This window comes from Rhipicephalus microplus, chromosome 4, assembly GCF_043290135.1.
Source record: "Rhipicephalus microplus isolate Deutch F79 chromosome 4, USDA_Rmic, whole genome shotgun sequence".
In the NCBI taxonomy this organism is placed as follows: domain Eukaryota; kingdom Metazoa; phylum Arthropoda; class Arachnida; order Ixodida; family Ixodidae; genus Rhipicephalus; species Rhipicephalus microplus.
In genome coordinates, this window is record NC_134703.1 from 28042747 (window position 1) to 28062324 (window position 19578).

Genomic DNA, 19578 nt, shown 5'->3' on the forward strand with positions numbered 1-19578 from the left:
GGCAGGACTGACCGTGACCCATTGCTTGACAGTATGCAGTGACTGCTTGTCAAAGAGGAGTCGCTTGAGCCGTGCCAGTGGACCCTCAGCATCTACATTGCGGCATTTCTGGAAGACGTCGCAATAACCATGGAAGTTGTTGCATGGGGAACCGGGCCGCAGCTTGATGCCCCGGATCTCCTTCATGCGCTCAATCTCGTATGTGCTCTTGCAGGACTCTGGCTTGTCTGTGGACAATAAGCGTGGTAAAACATAAACATACTATAACAATGCAAGCACTGTAAAAAAAAAAAGCTGTTTTCATTTCCTAACAAGCTAATGCTCGAAACAGCAAGAACAATCACTTAAACATTGTTTGCATTGCAAGTCTTTTGTGATTGGGCATATTGAATGTTCATAGGGCAGCTGTATATTAAAGAGACCAGGAACCAATTTTTACAGTACTCATTTACTTTAGAGCGATGGAAAGCTTACCATTTAGAGTGTCTAATCTAAAATGGCAAGTGAGAAATGCTGTGAAATATCTATAATCGAAATTTGTTATCTGTGGCAATTATAATGTCAAATACAAACAACACATACTGCAAACAGCACAAGAATGGCTCGTGCTTCTGCGTGGCGGTTCTCTGCAGATGTGAGGACCCTGCATGCATGCCCCGTGGTTTGACTTATTTCATTAGTTGCTGCCAAGGCAGTGCCGCTTCTCAGTGAGCAACTTTTTTTAGCTCATTAGGCACAGAATAGGACGGAGATGAATAATAATAAGCGTACCCTAATTTTGAGCGCAAAATGTAGTGTGCACGAAACCATCACACTATGCACAGCAAAGTTAGAAAAGTTAATGACTCCATAATCCAGATTTGAGACTCTACGAGGCTGCGCGACGTACGTTCCTCGTAACTTTCAAATGCAACTTACAGATGGAAATCCTACACGGATCACAAAAATGATGCTCGAACCTGTTAATTCCCAGTCTTTTATTTCCTTCAAGATCATTTCCTACATTTTGGCCAGTTCTTGATACCTTCAAATCTTTTTCATTCTTTATTTGTTGATTCTTGTTGCTAATAGAAAGTATAGTAGGCATTTCATACAGACTTCACTTTCTTATAGAGTACAAACATTGGGTATGGGTGTGGTAAACGTTGGAAACTTCAGATAGACTGTTTAACATTACAATAAATCACAACATACTTTCACTATTTAAAATGTTCAAACACCACAAAGCTTCATCAAAAGTACTGAAATGAGTGCAAAGCACAACGAGCTTATGAAAACCAGAATTCGTCAGAGACTCGACGGCTCTTAAAGGGCTCCTGAACCACCCAGAGGTAGAAATTTAGTTGTGGTGTGGCAGTTCTTCACAAGTTTACAACAAACACGTAGTCATGAGAATTTTTGAAGGTGGTGCCATAACAGCAGAGTTACATGTGTTTGAATGATGATCAAAACGTTCCGATCACTCATTTCACTTTTTTCTTTTGCTACCCTCTTTTTCCAAAGCTGCTTTTCCTCCTCGCTAAGTTCTCTCTTGGGAGCCTCCTCTCAATCAGGCAATGCCCTTTTAATCTCAAATGACCCAAGTCATCATCAAGACGCTTCTCAAAACAGCATACACTTTCAGTCGCCGCGACTAGGTCAACTCTGTGTTCTCGGATAATTTCTGCTCTTGCTGTGTTGCCGTGCCAGCCCATGCTCCTACGATTCATGCCTGATGATAACGGTGTCATAACGGCGTGAACCTATGATTCATGCTATTATAAACCTTGAGTTACACACGTTTTCGAAGGACCACCAACATGACTGACCCGTACGGCAACACGCCATGCTAGAGCCCCTCCGGTCGAGCGTGGACAGCTGCTTGCAAGCTAACCGGAAGTCATAGGTACTTGTTCGACAAATTGCAGCATCGACTGTCAAAAGCATCGCAGATGCAACATGTTGATGCTACACACATCGGAAGCCAGAAAGGTTCACAAAGGGGAAGAGATTTTTTTTCTTGGAACTTGTGGCATACCCAAAGCTCTAGCACTACCACGTGTGGCATTGTTGATCACGACATCATTCTGAACACCACGAGCATGTTTACTTGAAATGTTTTTAAATATATCAGAGTTGGTGTGGGACCCTCTCACAACAGAAAAAACTTGAAAAGAACAGTACATCACATGACCACATACTGACCTTTCTCCTGGCAGGCCACCTCGCACATCTTGTCGGGCGATGGATTGGTATCGGCAGTGAGAGAGCACTCGTCCATGCCATACTTCTCACAGATGGAGCCACTGCACTCCCCGTTCCAGCACACCTGGGTGCCATTGTTGCACTCTGTCTTGTTGCGCTTGTGGACTGGGTTGGGACAGCTAGCCTGCTTACCAGTGCTAGGCATCAAGGTCAAGGCTTCAATGTGCCACTCTGCAATCTAACTCAACTCTACAGCAGGTTGCTTGCATTCAGCCGCCTTTTTACAAGCTAGTTCCATATCATTACAGCATTTAAGCGATTGTAAATTGAGGTAGGTCGACCCACCTTAAAATCGTGCAGGGGAAAAAAAGCACGATCGCATTTCGTGAAGGAAATTTATTATGATAATTACGATGAAAAAACAAATTCTGGTGTGCAAAGATGGCTTCATGGCAGTGCTTCAAAGCTATGCAAAAAACAGCTGAACCCTTCGTAAGAAGCACTCATATAGAAGACATTTAGGTATGAGACACCTGTGGGCCAACAGTAAAATCGTGGTTAATAAGAAAAGAAGATGCAGTACCCTTGTCATTAAAACACACTGTGGTGTCTGCTTGAAGGGGCAGACTGGTCTTTGGGACCAAAAAGTGACAAAAAAATTCATTTTTTAAAATTGACATATTTAGTTTCTGCAAGCATTTTTCTATCTGTCTGCAAATTTTCACACACCAGGAAGTGGTAATTCTTTTGTAATGTCATTCTAACTGTCCAGATTCTTGGTGCTATTAACATGCAGAACCTGCAAAAAAATCGGCAACCGACTTTGAGGCTTCCTTAGAGTTTGCCAGCACCTGTGTCGGAAGCTCTGCTACGAATTTATGAGCACCTTTATCAGGATTGCAAAACATGAGCACCATGATTCTTGCTTTTTGAAGAAGCTGTGTTTTCAGTTTTTTCCATTTTTTTCAAAAAAGTTAATTTACGACTGTTCAATTTTGAGGCCTCAATACCTCTGCAGCTAGGGCAGGTACAACAACAATTCTTTTCGCAATGTAAACCTGCATGTGTATAGAGTGCAAGTATGGGAGCAGAATTTAGAGCACAAGCCTTTTTAATTAATTACTCCTCAAAATTTTAAACAATCCCAACTGCTTTTGAAAATGGATAGTTTATTTTGCTGTAAAATAACCAAGAAAGGCCTAAAAACAAAAAACTTTTGCATACTTTCAATCTATAGTCATTAGACTATGTTGGCATGTCTTAAATATCACCTTTAATTAAGCACTTTTTTTTCTATGGCAGTATTAAACAATAGGGGGTGAACTTAAGTTATCTCAGGAACAAGACAAGTTACAGGAAATCTAATTTAAATATTTGAAATCGGCAGAAAAAAACTACATACTCCTGTGAAGTTTGATCAAGATCACAGAAGAAATAAACAAAAAAATGTCTAAGACTAGTCTGCCCCCTTAGGTTAAATGCCCCAACGACTTGGCCATAAGTTGTACAGCTTAGCTCTGCTGAGCCTAATCTTGCACATGTGCGCAAGTATACAAGAGAGTGAATAAGAGGATGGTGCTTCGTTGAATTAAACCACAATGCACAGTATTGAAAAAGTCTCCACATCCGCAGGCTTACTTTCTCCATCAAATTTCATTCCTCTTTACCCAGTCAGTTCTACAGTCCAATCAAGCATAGCAATTAATTTTGCCTATGCTTTCTCGGCCTCCATAGTTTCTTCAGACGTGTGTATTGAATAGGTAGTAATGGTGGCATACGAGTGCACACATGTTTCCAGAATAACAGCAAGCTGCCATTCAAGACTTCAAAGCACCAGCACCATCCTCCTTTGTTGGCAGATTTCCTTATCTTAACCTTGCTCCCTTATGACTGCTTGGACCACATGAACACACCCTCGCATACCGTTACACCTATACTGATTTAATTACCAGCTAGGTCCTACCTGTTAAGTAAACCGTATTGTCTATGCAAAGATTTATAAGGCACTAGCCAAATTCTTTGAGCACGACACCAGATTTAGAGCTTACATACAACGCACTTTATGGGCCACTGTTTGTAGCATGCGTAGTACTCAGCACTGGGTGAAAGGCAGGTAGCGTTCGAGATGAAAGGATATTCGCAATATGACAGTTCCGTGCAATCAGACTCCAGCTTGCACAGCTTCTCCTTGCTCTCGTAATCACACTTGTTGGTGCAGCAAGGACCTTGGCTGGGACTGCACACAGGCAAGAAACAATTCCAATTACATTGCACATGCCGAAGGCTGCAACAGTTACACATCCTGAATTTCGGAAAACACTGAGGTACACTAAAAATAGCAAAATTATTTCAGCTTAATAAGTGAAATATAACTTAATAATCAAAAAGAGTGACGACAATCCATAAAGACAGAACAAAACAGGTTCAAATATGAACATAAAGAACACACATGTGGTACACATGAAGGTGACTAACATATTGAAGCCATTTTAACAGTACACATGAAGTTCAAGTCTTCGGTAATGAATGAGCGAATTGAGTGAATTAATTATTACTATTGTATAAGATATGTGCAGTTAAACATTGTTACAGGAAGATGGGTTATAACGAAATAATCAATATAACAAGCAAAGCGCGATTCCCCTTGAAAGTCCCCATAGAAACCAATGTATTCAAGATTTCGTTTTAACAAGGTAAAGTTTGCCAGTCATGAAATATAACGAACAAATCTTGTTAGGAAATAAAATTCTAAGCTGACGTCACGACAGTGCAAAACGTGAATTTGAGATGGTGCCTAACACGACAACTGCAGCAGTTCAAAACTCCCGCCACGCATCCTCCAGCAACGCGCACAAAGCTGAGGCACGCCAAGCACATGCTGTTTCTGGAGGAGAGGGTGTTGCACGGGCATTGAGCGTGCGCCGCTTGGCTACCGCCGACAGCCGAAGACTCCACAACTCCGCGAACGTCTCGCCCTTTTCGCTTCTTTATTTTGTGTCTTCTTTATATTGTTCCTCTTCCCTACTTCACGGCGCTGCATTGCGCTCCCTAACAGGCTGCAGTGAAGAGCACCCTTTCCACTCTAGTGTGTCTCTCTCTCTTTCTCTCTCTCTGCGCCCGCGAGCCCACTCGCAACTTCCACACTTCCCCTCAGTAAGCATGGCTGCGGTACGCCTGCCAGCAACCACTGCAGGTGTTGTCACGAAATCGTTGGAAGAGCGGTCTGCAGTGAATCACAATCTGTTGACGAAACAGAGGCTACGAAGCGGGTGAAGGATAACATCGCGCGGTTGCTGGAAAAATACAACGCAGAGGACATCTTTAACACGGACGAAACTGCTCTCTTTTTCAAGATGTTGCCGCACAAGACTTCAGCCCTCATAGGTGAGCCGTGCCATGTCAGCAAACAAAGTAAGCTGCGGATCACCAAGCTACTTTGTGCCAACATGACTGGTTCTAAGAAGCTGCCAATTTTCATAAATCGCAAAAGTACATCCCTTCGCTGCTTTAAGGGGAAAAAGCAGCTCAAAGTCAAGAACATGGCCAATGGCAAAGCCTGGTTTCGCAAAATGGCTTTTGGAATGGGACGAGAAGCTGGCAAAGGCGAACCGCAAGGTGTGCTTTGTTTTATATAACTGCACCACCCACCACGCTTCTGCTGCGCTTCATAGCAGCATTGAGCTGCTGATCCTCCCTGCCAACTGAACAGCAAAAATGCAGCTGTTTGATCAAAGAGTGATTATGTCGATGAAGGCAAGTTACTGGAAGCTCACTTCGGCGCTCACGAGGTCGGAGAAGATGGCTTGAATATTGTGGCCGCAGCTGAGCGAGCAATCATTCGCATTAGAAAGATGCACCAGCATCTGATTGCGGACTTCTTTGCAGCTAAGTCTGTTTGAAGTGCAATTAAATAAGTGCATGACTTTTCCTTTTCATTTGCAGAATGCAGTTATTTTGTTGTGTACCACTGAGAGGCGACATGCTATTTTGCCCGTTATTTGTTTTGGGTAAGTACAGCGCATATTATTTGCAGTAAATTCCCCCTGTGGCTATAAAGAAATATTGGTTATAACGAGCGAATCGTGGCGGCCCTCAAATTTTATTATAACGAGGTTTAACTGTAGTTCATCAAATCACAAACAAATAATAAGTATTTACATTCCATGTAAGGGGTTGATCTCCAACTATGGACCGAGCTATGCTACAATTACAGCACACTCTCAAGTAAAAGGAAATCTGTTTAATGGAACTGCTGCTTAAATGGAACAAATGCTTCTGACAAGATTGGTTTCGTTCCTGCATTGTGCACCTCTGTTTATACCTCAGTAAACGGAACTCTTGTTAAATGGAACACATTTTACTGGTCCCTTCCGGTTCCGTTTAATGAGAGTCTGCTGTAACGTTATAAGAACTTCCGAATTTCGATTTCACAGAAAAATTCACGGCCAAAACACCCCAAATGAGCACTTGCACAGCAGCTTGAGTGGTTTTACATCTTGTTACTGGACTTTTGATAACAAGAACAATGGCTATAACTGCTGCACTAACAGACATTTTTACCTGAACGCAAAAAATTTCTGCCGATTAGAAATGCCTTTCCACAGCACATTTCTTCCAACTAAGACATTAGGCCAACACTTGCAGCCGTTTCAAAGACGTTTCAAATTGTGCGTATTTTTTATTGTGTTCCTTTGTATCCTGCCGTGACATGTTTTCCCATAAGCTTTCTCCCTTTATCAATATTTAACATATCAGAATAATTATCTGTACTCTTTTCTTGAAATGTCTAGGAAATGCCTGAAAGTATCAGAAAAAGAAAATAAACGAGATGGTGCTCCACAGGAAATTATTATAATGAGAAATTTTTAGAGTGTTAGAAGTGTACGATCTACAATGGAATCCCAATTTTACGACTTTCTCAGGACTGCACAAAACCGTCATAAAATGCGGACATCGTAAAATCCATACATGAAAATTTACGTCCACAAAAAAAATAACGTTTGGTTCGAGGATTAGCGAAAAACTTTTAACGCAAACTACCAACTAACTCTACAGGGCTCTAAAACAAAGCGAGTACGAACACTGCTGCGCAGGTATTAATTATGATTCATTGAAACGAACATTGAGTGCGTCGCGATCCACTCGCGCAATTCCCAACAGCCGTAGCGAGACCTGACACACACTTAAAAAAAATCCGTAAGCTTCTTCTTAACTTTCTTTGAGCTCATCTGCAAAAGCTTCCCCTCAAGCTTGGAAATGTCCGAAAAGCACGTCCTCCGTGGCGTCGCCTGTACACACGTAGCTCCTGATGCCATTTATGTGCCGTAGAATATCGGCAAATGACGTAGGAACGGCAGAATCTGCCGCAGCAACGTCGTCCTCGTTCGACGTCTCTGTAGCGTCGCCACTGAGTTCTTCCGCGACTGCTTCGTCCAGCGACAGTTCACCGCCGGTAGCAACATTGTTGCCAGCCTCCATGAACTTAGCGAACGTTGTAGCCGGGTTTAAATGCTCGAAGTTGTCGTCGTCGATGGCGCTTGAATCCTCATCCATCGAGGATGCGGAGTTCCTAGCAGTAGAGGCAGCCTCTCGCACAAAGCCACAATGCTTAAGTGAGTTAGCAACTGTGATTTGTGACACTGCGCTCCACGAACTGGCGATCATGTGCATAACGTCAAGCAAGGAAATCTTTTCCTCCTTGCAGCCCTCAATTGCCGCTAGCCGATGCTGCACAAGCCCCTTTCTGTAGCCCTGCTTCACGCACTTGATGATTCTGGCATCCAGCGGCTGCAGATGGCTTGTGCAGTTTGGCGGGAGAACCACAACCTTGATGTTTCGCAGGCAGGTCGTGTCGGGTGGGTGGCATGGTGCGTTATCCACAAAGAGAAGATTTTTTCTTGCCTTCGCACCCATTTTGTTGTCCAACTGCTGTAGAAACTTGGTGAATATAGCGGATGTCATCCACGCCTTTTTGTTGAAATTGTACCTGCAAGGCAGCGTCCACAAATTCCTGAAGCACCCTGGCTTGCCGAATTTCCCTATTACGAGCACCGGCAGCTTTTCAGAACCGTCCTCGTTGACACAGAACAGGGCCATCAAGCACTCTTTACTGCACTTCCTTCCGTGACAACTGTCACCCTTTAAAGTAAGGGTCTGCTCGGGTTGCATGTGGTAAAATATGCCACTTTCATCCCCGTTAAAAAAATCGCAAGGCTTGTATTCTGCAATCAAGTCCGGCAGTGACCCTTTCCACTCCTGCACTGCGGAAACGTCTACGGAGGAGCTTTCTCCACAGGAGCGGATGAAGACGATATTGTTGCGCTTTTTAAAGCGATCCAGCTACCCGTTTGATGCTTTGAAATTGTTGATGCCCAGGCGCAATGCCACAAGGTCGGCTTCTCTCCGAGGATGGCGCCGTCAATATTGATGGCAGAGCTCCGCGCTTGAAGCAGCCATTTCACCAGCACTTTCTCCAAATTTTCGTGTTCACCTTCTTTCGCTTTCTTTCGCTTCAGTCTGAACTTGATTGCATTCTGAAGAATCGAAGCCTTGTTAGCCAAAATTGTCTTCAATGAAGACTCCGCCAACTTTAGCTCCTAGGCAATATTTGCTCTTGTGGCTCCATGCCGCTACTCGACTTCGATAATTTTCAGCTTTTCGCCGAGCGATAAAGCTCTGCGCTTTCGTGACATCTCACGTAGCCGTGTGATAGGATCGCAGACAACACGTGCACTCCAGGAAAAAAGAGTGAAAAGAGGGCCCCGGCACCCTAGCTGACACTTCTGAGGTATTAAACTGACCCCTTTCGAAAGCTAGGAGCAGAAGAAAAGATCACATTTCAGAGGCATGTCATTGGACTCTTGTGAAGCGCTTTATGATTGGCTTTCGTGGTGAAGCCGCCGTATTACATCGCACATACCATGTGGCTGGCGGTCTGCGCCAACACCCTCTCGGCGCCCGACGCCGTCGTTCGTATGTGTTCCTTGGTGTCGCGCACGGAGGAGGAAGGAAGGCGCTACAAGTAGTCGTCGGCGCCGTCGGGCCGGCACCTCCTCCTTCTTCAGTCTCCGCTGCCTCTCGAAGTGCGTTGTGTGTCCAATGGTTTTGTGTTCGAGAAAGCGCGTGCATCTTCGATAGCGGGTACGCCATATTGTACGCGGAGGTAACGTGCTTGAGAAGACGCTCATGGAGCTGCGTCAGCGGGTTGTGGATGCACAACTGTGAGTTCAGACAGTTATGCGCATTGTTGTACAAGCTCCGGTAACGGGAGCGATGCATTCATTTATCAAGGGTGATTAATGATGGCAGACGGCAGCTGCGCTACTGAAGGTACGAGGCATTGTTTTGAGATGCCCTTTCGTGCAAGTCCTAATAATGAAGCATTAAATCAGATTACATTACATTACATCCTGATGCCCCCCTCCCTAAACTAAAATACAGTTAAACCTCGTTATAACGAGACGGGCTATAACGAAATAATGGATATAACGAGCAAATCCTAATTCCCCTTGAAAGTCCCCATACAAACCAATGTATTCAAAACCTCATTTTAACGAGGCAAAATTTGCCTGTTATGGGATATAACGAACAAGTTTTGTTAGGAAGTAAAATTTTGAGCCGATGTCACGACAGTGCACAACGCGAATTTGAGACGGCGCGCAACACGAGAACTGTATTTAGCAGTTCAAAACTCCCGCCACGCGCCCTCCAGCAACGCGCGCAAAGCAGACGGCAGGCGCTGTTTCCGGAGGAGAGCTCGATGCACGTACGCCGCTTGGCTACCACCGACAGCGGAGCGCTCCGCGAATGTCTCGCCCTTTTCTTTTCTTTTGTGTCTTCTTTATATTCTCCCTCTCCCCTTTCTCATGGCGCTGAGGCGCGCTTCCTAATCTTACATACCCTCTTCCCCTTGAGTAACCGGTTCCTAGAGGGCAGCGCAAAAGAGCGCCCCTTCCTCTTCACAGTCACTTTCTCTGCAAGTGTTGTCGCTCGCCGACGTGAGCCGCGTTGCTTTTGCGTGCGTGTTTCTTCTCTTTTTCGACCGCTTCCGCCTTTTCTTTTATCGTGCTGCGCTCGTGATTCCAGCAACATGAATGCGCCAGGCGGGAAGCGAAAGCGCATAACTCTAGACCAGAAGGCGGCTATGATAAGAGCCGTCGAATCGGGGACCAAGAAAGGCAACGTGGCAAGAGACTTTGGCGTATCGACGAGCACACTGTCAACCATCTTGAGCAAGCAGGAGTCCATCATCGACGCCGTTGCACGTGGCATGAAAGGAAGCGCTAAGAGGATGAGGGCACCTGCCTTTGAAGCGGTCGAAAGGGCCGTTTTTAAATGGTTCTTGGACACGTGGGCCGTGAATCTGCCGGTGAGCGGCGCCTTGCTGCAAGGAAAAGCGAGGGACTTCGCCTGCATCATGGGCTATGACAACTTCGTAGCAAGTTCGGGTTGGCTCCAACGCTTCAAGGAACGCCACGTCATTGTCGGGAGAGCGGTCTGCGGCGAATCGCAATCTGTCGACGAAGCAGAGGCTACCAAGTGGGCGAAAGAAAACATCGTGCGGCTGCCAGAAAAATACAGCGCGGAGGATATTTTTAACGCGGACGAAACCGCTCTCTTTTTTCAAGATGTTGCCGCACAAGACGTTAGCCCTCAAAGACGAGCCGTGCCATGGCGGCAAACAAAGTAAGCTGCGGATCACTGCGCTACTTTGTGCAAACATGACCGGCTCTGAGAAGCTGCCATTTTTCGTAATTGGCAAAAGTGCATCCCCTCGCTGCTTTAAGGGGAAGAGGCAGCTCCCAGTCAAGTACGTAGCCAATCGCAAAGCCTGGATGACCAGGGAGATTTTTTCAAAATGGCTTTGCGAATGGGATGAGAAGCTGGCAAAGGCGAACCGCAAGGTGTGCCTTGTTTTAGATAACTGCACCGCCCACCATACCGCTGCCGTGCTTCAAAACATCGAGCTGCTGTTCCTTCCTGCCAACTGCACAGCAAAAATACAGCCGCTTGACCAAGGTGTGATTATGTCGCTGAAGGCAGGTTACCGCAAGCGTGTGATAGACAAGCTCCTGCTCAACATGAGGATGAAGCGAGACACCGATGTTGACTTGTACGCTGCGCTCGAAATGCTTCAGGCGGCGTGGATGAGTGTGACGGTGACCACGATCGCAAACTGCTTTCGACACGCCTCATTTGCCGCCGCACCAGACGCCAGCGATAAGCCATCAGACGAGCCCACTGTGCCGGACGGTTTGGCCACATCAAACGAAGTCGCTGCATCATGGACGGCACTTCGTGACGCCGGTGTCGTGCCTGACAGCGAGTCGTTTTGCAACTATGTGAGTGCGGACTCTGAAGTGGTGGCAACGGAGCAGCTCCTGGATGACGATATTGTCACGGCTAAAGGCCGGGCAAGAAGACAGAGGACGACGAAGTGATGAGCGTGGACAGCACCCACGATTCCTCTGAGAAAGAAGAAGTCGAAGTGGCTGCTCTTTTGTTCTGTTGATACAGACCTCGTTTTTCTGGTCGCACCGTCGTCCTGTACTCTGTTATTTTCACCTAGCGACATTGGTGGAGGTGCTGGACTTCTCCAACTGATGCTTGGGACACCTCCGCGCCCTAGCACATCGAATCCACCACCGCAATCCGTTCCTGCAGTGGATACTCCTGTCCACCGCTACAGTCGCCGACAGCGAGGCCTTAGTCCCGAGGTGATCCCGCTCGAACTTCTCCAGCAACACACCGTACCGGGAGAAATGGCTACCGGAGGGCCTTCACAGCTTACTGTCGATCAGCCTCTAATTCCTGAGACCTTCTACGGTGAGGTTTATCAAGACGTCGAGGACTGGTTAGCCCAGTATGAGCGAGTCGCCAAAGCCAACCGCTGGCCAACTGAACAAAAGCTATCGCGCGTCTACTTTGCTTTGGCAGACAGCGCTCGTACGTGGTACGAGAACCGCGAGTCAACGCTGTCTTCGTGGGAAGAATTTCGGCAGCAAATTCTCGGGACATTCGCAAACACCGACCGCTGTGATTCTGCTTTGCAGCTCATCGAGGCACGCACACAGAAACCAAATGAGAGCGTCGCCATGTTTGCGGAAGACATGACCCGCCTATTTCAGCGGGCCGACCCCGAGATGCGTGAAGGTAAAAAACTCAGACATTTGATGAGAGGCGTCAAGGAAGAGCTGTTTGCCGGTCTCCTACGCAACCCACCAACAAGCGTAGCCGAATTTGTCAAAGAGGCTACAACAATCGAGCGAGCACTGCAGCAACGGCGCCGATACCATGACCAACCAATCAAAACATCCTCCAGTCTCTCTCCTTTGAGTGCCGGCAGTGAGTGTTCTCTGCGCGAACTCATTCGTGAGGTCATTCGGGAGGAGATCCGAAACCTCCTTGTGACTCCGCAAGAAAATACCATGGCTTGCGTTGCAGAAGTTGTGCGGCAAGAACTCCGCCAGGCATTTTCGTTGCCCGAATCGCCCTCAGACCAGCGGTCTGTGAGCTACGCATCAGCTGTCCGTCGACACACTCCAGTGTCCTACAACTCGTCACCACTGGCTTATCGTGACGTGAGCCAAGGGCTTTACAACAAGCCGTGGGCCCCAGCTCCCAATCCGCCGCAGCCGTATCCACAGTCCAACGTGCCTATGCAAACGGCGCCGCCAATGTACACTCCGCCGACATCTGCATCTTGGTCGCAAGGTATGCCCACCAGTCGACCATTCATCCGTAAGACGGACTTGTGGCGCACCGTCGACCGTCGACCACTTTGCTTTCATTGCGGAGAAGCCGGCCATATTTTCCGCCATTGCCCGTACCGTGACCGTAGACATCAAAACTTTCTACAAACCTCCCCTCGTGCCTATTTCGATAACCGCCGTGACAGCAGTGCAGGCCCGCAAGCACAGCAACCCGAAGTGCCGTATCGTCGACCCCGCTCTCCTTGATTTGAATGATATGTGGGGTTTAACGTCCCAAAACCACTATATGATTATGAGAGACGCCGTAGTGGAGGGCTCCGGAAATTTCGACCACCTGGGGTTCTTTAACGTGCACCCAAATCTGAGCACACGGGCCTACAACATTTCCGCCTCCATCGGAAATGCAGCCGCCGCAGCCGGGATTCGAACCCGCGCCTTGCGGGTCAGCAGCCGAGTACCTTAGCCACTAGACCACCGCGGCGGGGCCCCCGCTCTCCTTCACCTGCACCGAACTCGCCGCCGCAGCGCAGGTACTCCGAGGTGGTCCGGGGCAGATCTCCTAGCCCTCGTCGGGGAAACTAACAGCTGCGAACTTTGGGGGGAAGGTTGCCGCCCGTCGAGATGCTAACACACCCCCAACATCTTCTCTACGACGTGATATGACGAATGATACCACGGATCGTACGACGCACGATACCAAGGACGATACGACGTCACCGACATCAACGGAAATCGTAAGCGCCAATCTAGACATTTGTATAGACGGACGCCCAATAACAGCACTGGTAGATACTGGTGCGGACTTCTCTATTATCAGCCGTAAACTCGCCGACTGCCTAAAGAAAGTAAGAACAATATGGACGGGACCAAACATTAGAACCGCAGGGGGTCAATTGGTGACGCCGACAGGCAAATGTACAGCTCGAATTAATATCGGCAGTTCAGATTTCGTCGCTACTTTCGTAATTTTACCGGAGTGCTGCAAAGACCTGATCTTGGGCATGGACTTCTTGCGGGAATACGGTGCCATTATCAACATTCCTGAGAGATCGGTTACCTTTTGGACGGCCCCAGATCAAGTTTCGGATGTGCCCTGTACAGACCAGCGACGTCAGCCTTTGCGTGTCTTCGAAGACGACGTGACCATCCCACCGCGGTCGAGTGCACTCGTGGCTGTGACATGTGACACGTCGAGCGATTCTGAAAACATCGCCGAGCAAATTCCAACACTGCTATTCAGCCATGGTTTATCTATCGCAAGAGGCGTCGTAAGCATAAAATGCGGACACACGCACGTCCTCATTACGAACTTCAGCTCTGAACGCCGACATCTAACGAGGGGCATGGCAGTCGCGTACGTGGAAGAGCTCGCCGAGATGACAGACTGCCTAACTCTTGAAAAAGATAATTCAACTGATCTCACCCCTGCACCTCTATCTGTTGATATTGGCCCAAGTTTGCTGCCGGCGCAGAAGCAAAGTATCATGCAGCTTATTAACAAGTTTGAAGATTGTTTCTCTTCGATTTCCAGGGTCCGTCAAACGCCGCTGACGAAACATCGAATTATAACGGACGACATGACCAGACCCATCAGGCAAAACCCGTACCGGGTAGCTCCGCGAGAACGTGAAGCCATCGAAAAGCAGGTGCGACAGATGCTTGAAGACGACGTTATTCAGCCGTCGAAAAGCCCTTGGGCTTCGCCGGTTGTATTAGTGAAGAAAAAAGACGGCACCTTACGTTTCTGCGTGGATTACCGCAAGCTGAGTCAGGTGACAAAAAAAGACGTCTACCCACTTCCACGTATCGACGATTCACTCGATCGACTACGGCACGCGCGTTATTTCTCGTCGATGGATCTAAGGAGTGGGTATTGGCAGATAGAAGTCGATGAAAGAGACCGGGAGAAAACAGCTTTCGTGACACCTGATGGCCTTTTTGAATTTAAGGTACTTCCATTTGGCTTGTGCTCAGCACCGGCAACGTTTCAGCGGCTAATGGACACCGTACTATCAGGCCTCAAGTGGCAGACGTGCTTAGTGTATTTAGATGACATCATCATATTTTCTGCCACATTCGACGAACACGTCAGGCGACTGCACTCAGTATTTCAAGCTATCCGTTCTGCCGGACTAACACTTAAGCCGGAAAAATGCCATTTCGGCTTCGAAGAGCTTCTGTTCCTGGGGCATCTTGTCAGCAGTGAAGGTGTGCGGCCTGACCCTGAAAAAATAGCTGCCGTTACGAATTTTCCAGCGCCAACTGACAAAAAGGCCGTCAGACGGTTTTTAGGACTGTGTGCTTACTACCGACGCTTCATTGAGAACTTCTCGCGCATTGCCTCGCCGTTGACTCGCCTTACCAGAGAAGACGTCGCATTCGTATGGAATGAAGAGCAGCAAAAATCATTCGACGAGCTGCGGCAACGCCTTCAGAAGCCACCAGTCCTCGCACACTTTGATGATGACGCACCGACAACAGTGCACACCGACGCTAGCAATGTCGGCTTAGGAGCTGTACTCGTGCAGTGGCAGGATGGCGCCGAACGAGTAATTGCTTACGCGAGCAGAACTCTTTCACGTGCGGAAGAAAATTATTCCACTACGGAAAAAGAGTGCCTTGCGGTGGTGTGGGCGGTTATAAAATTCCGCCCATACCTGTATGGTCGTCCTTTTAATGTTGTCAGCGACCATCACTCCCTCTGCTGGCTGACGAATTTAAGAGACCCTTTAGGACGGTTGGCGCGCTGGAGCCTGAAGCTTCAAGAATTTGACATGACGGTGGTCTACAGATCGGGGAAGCGACATTCAGACGCTGATTGCCTTTCTCGTGCGCCATACGAACCTGCGACGGCAGATGACGACGATACAGCCTTTGTCGGAGTTGTAAACACGGCAACGGTCGCACAGCTGCAACGAGACGACCCCGAACTAGAACCCATAATACGTTTTTTAGAGGGTCGCACTTCAGCTGTACCTAGACTGTTTGCGAGAGGGCTTTCGTCATTTTGCTTGCGCAACGACGTCCTGTATAAGATGAACTTCACGCCACACGGAAACGACTACTTACTCGTCGTCCCAACATCTATCTCTAAGGAGCGAAGTATTACAGGCATGCCACGATGAACCAACATCCGGCCACCTGGGTTACACGTGTACGTTGTGCAGAGTGAGGCAGAAATACTACTGGCCACGACTGACGGCAACCGTTCAACACTATGTTCGGACGTGCCTTGATTGCCAGCGCAGAAAAGTTCCACCCGTCAAACCAGCAGGCCTCCTCCATCCTATTGACGTGCCTGCTACTCCATTCGCTCAAGTCGGAATGGATCTTTTGGGCCCATTTCCAACCTCATCAGCAGGTCGCAGATGGATTATAGTAGCCACCGACTACCTCACTCGTTACGCCGAAACCAAGGCTTTGGAGAGGGGCACGGCAAGTGAAGCAGCCCGATTTTTCGTAGAGAATGTGGTGCTGAGGCATGGTGCTCCATCAGTGGTAATAACTGACAGGGGAACTGCATTCACAGCCGAACTATTACAGACAGTTTTAAGACTTAGTGGCACAACCCACCGGCGAACAACGGCGTATCATCCGCAAGCGAATGGTCTTACGGAACGTCTCAACAAGACACTAGCGGATATGCTCTGCATGTACGTCGATGTGGAGCATAAAAACTGGGATGAGATCTTGCCGTATGTCACGTTCGCCTATAACACGGCTTATCAAGAAACAACAAGAACAACGCCATTCCGCCTTCTTCATGGTCGTGAAGTCACCACTATGCTGGATGCTATGCTGCCGCACGAGTGCGAAGACGCTGAAACGGATGCTGATTATATCACTCAGCTGGCCGAAGAAGCCCGACAACTTGCACGCCTACGTATTAGTCGCCAGCAGGACTACGATTCAAGACGGTACAACCTTCGTCACCGACCAGTCTCCTACGAGCCAGGAGAGAAAGTTTGGATATGGACACCTATTTGGCGCCGTGGCCTCTCAGAAAAACTGTTAAGACGGTACTTCGGTCCCTATAAAGTTCTGCGACGTCTCAGTGACATTAATTATGAGGTTGTTCCTGATACTGCGCACTCTTCAAGGCGTCGAAGGTATGCTCCAGAAGTTGTGCACGTGGTACGCATGAAGCCTTATTTCGCGGAATGAACTCATGCGTTTCCAACGAGTACAAACCACTTTGATTATAAAGCATCAGGACGATGCTTTCTTGAATGGGAGGCTAATGTCACGGCTAAAGGCCGGGCAAGAAGACAGAGGACGACGAAGTGATGAGCGTGGACAGCACCCACGATTCCTCTGAGAAAGAAGAAGTCGAAGTGGCTGCTCTTTTGTTCTGTTGATACAGACCTCGTTTTTCTGGTCGCACCGTCGTCCTGTACTCTGTTATTTTCACCTAGCGACAATATTGTGCGCGCTGTCAGTGATCGTAATGAAACCAGTGACGATGACTCTGTCGACGAACAGGAAACAAACGTGCCGACGGCGTCGGAGGCATTAGACGCGGTGGACGTACTGCGCCGCTACTTCGGCGCTCACGAGGGCGGCGAAGATGGCTTGAACATTGCGGCCGCAGCTGAGAGAGCCATCGTTTGCATCAGGAAGATGCATCAACGTCCAATTACGGACTTGTTTGCAGCTAAGTCTGTCTGAAATGCAAGCTGTGTATTTTGAAGTGCATTAAAACAGGTGCATGACTTTTTTCCTTTTCATTCGGGAATGCGGTTATTTTGCTGCATACCACCGTGCGGCAGGATGCTATTTCGCCCGCTATTTTTTTGGGGTAAGTACAGTGCATAATATTTGCGGTAAATGCCCGCTACGGCTATAACGAAATATTGGTTATAACGAGCAAACAGCGGCGGCCCTCCAATTTCGTTATAACGAGGTTTAACTGTACTACTAAGGGCTGCAGCGCGAGCACGAAGGTGCTAGAAGAAATAGACGAAAGGCGAGGCAAAGAAAATACTACACAGGTTAGCCTTCCCTAGACAAAATCCTTCAGACGCCATTGCGTGACGAAAGCAGAAGAGAGATCGTTGTTTAGAAAGGGTAAAAGGAATGGGGAAAACCACAACCGCGCCCCTTTACGCAGCTTTCACAGCTACTAATAGGGTGAAAGGAAGACGCCGGAACGGCAGGTGAAAGTCAAAATGCACTGTTTTTCCGAGCGCTCGGCATGCGAAGGGTTGCTCCTGCTGGTGCGGCAAAAGACACCCGCGGCATTTCCCTTTTGTTCCCCATTTGGTCATCTCGCTTTGCGTGAAACGCGGGTTCGGCGTAAAATGACGTCAGATAATTGAGGTTTTTAATGCATTGCGTCTAAGGGGATTTCGCCGGAACGGGACAAATCTGTCGTAAAATGCGGGTCGTCGTGAAACCGGGAGACATAAAACCGGGATTCCACTGTATAATGCAATGACAACTGTTAATACACTCAGTGTATGCTTAAGGTATAAATGTCCCGAAGTTAAGTGACTGGATATAGTGTTCACTATAATCGGGAGCACCATGGGAAGCACCGTAAACAGACAGGTGACATTCATTAAATGGTGAAAGTGCTAAGTACTGGCCCACATGTTTAGCATAAATGGGGTCATGCATTAAGGGCCCCCTTTCGTATGTGGCACACAGTACCTGCAGATGGCTCTGGGCTTTCGAGTGCAGCCTTTGCCCTGGTGCTCACGAGGGTAGCAGCAGTCCTCCATGCACTCCTGCTCCTCGTAGCCACAGTCGCACTCCTCGTCCCCTTCCACAATTTTATTGCCACAGAACGGGCCCTCGTCCTCTGCAGGTGGAGAAGAAAGTCAGCGAATGTGCAACGGTCCACTTCATTATCTCATTGGCTGGCCCAAAAGTAATGGTATTGTCACATTGTCACAACTGTTAAGAAAGCACAGCAACTTGAGGAACAAGCTAAGTGGCGACTGGGACAGTAAATTTGGTCAAAATTATTGATTTCTGGGTTATTTCTTTTTCGCAATGCTCATATATTCTTTAACCTCGTGGTGAAACATTAGAACGAGCTACGCAGTAGTAATTAAGAAAATAGCACTTTGTCAGTGTGTTGTCATCCAAAACTGCGAAAAAATTGGTCTTCAGAAGGAGCCGCCGCGCCGCAAATCGCGCGGCTCTCGCTCGACAAAGCGCCACCATATTTGTATCATTGTGAAGAGGAGATATTGGAGTTGAAGACTGCCGCAGGGCCGTATTCCTCCAACAAAAGATAAAACCAGAAAAAGCAAGCAAAAAAAAGCGAAAGTGGCATGACGATTGGTTGAAATAGTCACAGGGGGGTTCATGGCACACTGCTATTGGTTGTCGAAGATTTTAACGGCTTTTGCACATTTGTGCAGGAGGGAGCCACTCCTGGTTGCTGCACATTTTGTTCATTCCTGTGTTGATCGCCACAACTACATGAGTGTTCAGCGATGATCCCCAAAGGCGCGAAGTACTGAAAGGTCCACGCAAACAAGATACGGCGAACGCCATAGAATAAAAGAAAAAAACTGGACAGGGAAGCAAAGGTCGCTGACCTCGCCGACCAGAAAAAGCCGACACACGTGGGAGATAGGGACAGCTCCCCGCGTGCGACTGTGACAGTGCATCCGTATGCGCAGATTACGACCTGACCCCGTGCAGTGCTGAAGACACGTGCTGCATTATT

At 47.8% G+C, this 19578-nt stretch overlaps 1 protein-coding gene across 1 annotated transcript in view; it reads right to left on the bottom strand.

Moving 5' to 3' along the window:
• The window catches only part of LOC119171781 (zinc-dependent metalloprotease kuz), a 63769-nt gene that overhangs the window by 21794 nt on the left and 22397 nt on the right, over positions 1-19578 (bottom strand). Inside the window, exons 9-12 of the mRNA XM_037422618.2 lie at positions 18549-18699; positions 4322-4420; positions 2185-2378; positions 13-227 (exon numbers count right to left, since the gene is read on the bottom strand). Of these exons, the coding sequence (XP_037278515.2) occupies positions 13-227; positions 2185-2378; positions 4322-4420; positions 18549-18699 (659 nt within the window). The remainder of the gene's footprint in view (positions 1-12; positions 228-2184; positions 2379-4321; positions 4421-18548; positions 18700-19578) is intronic.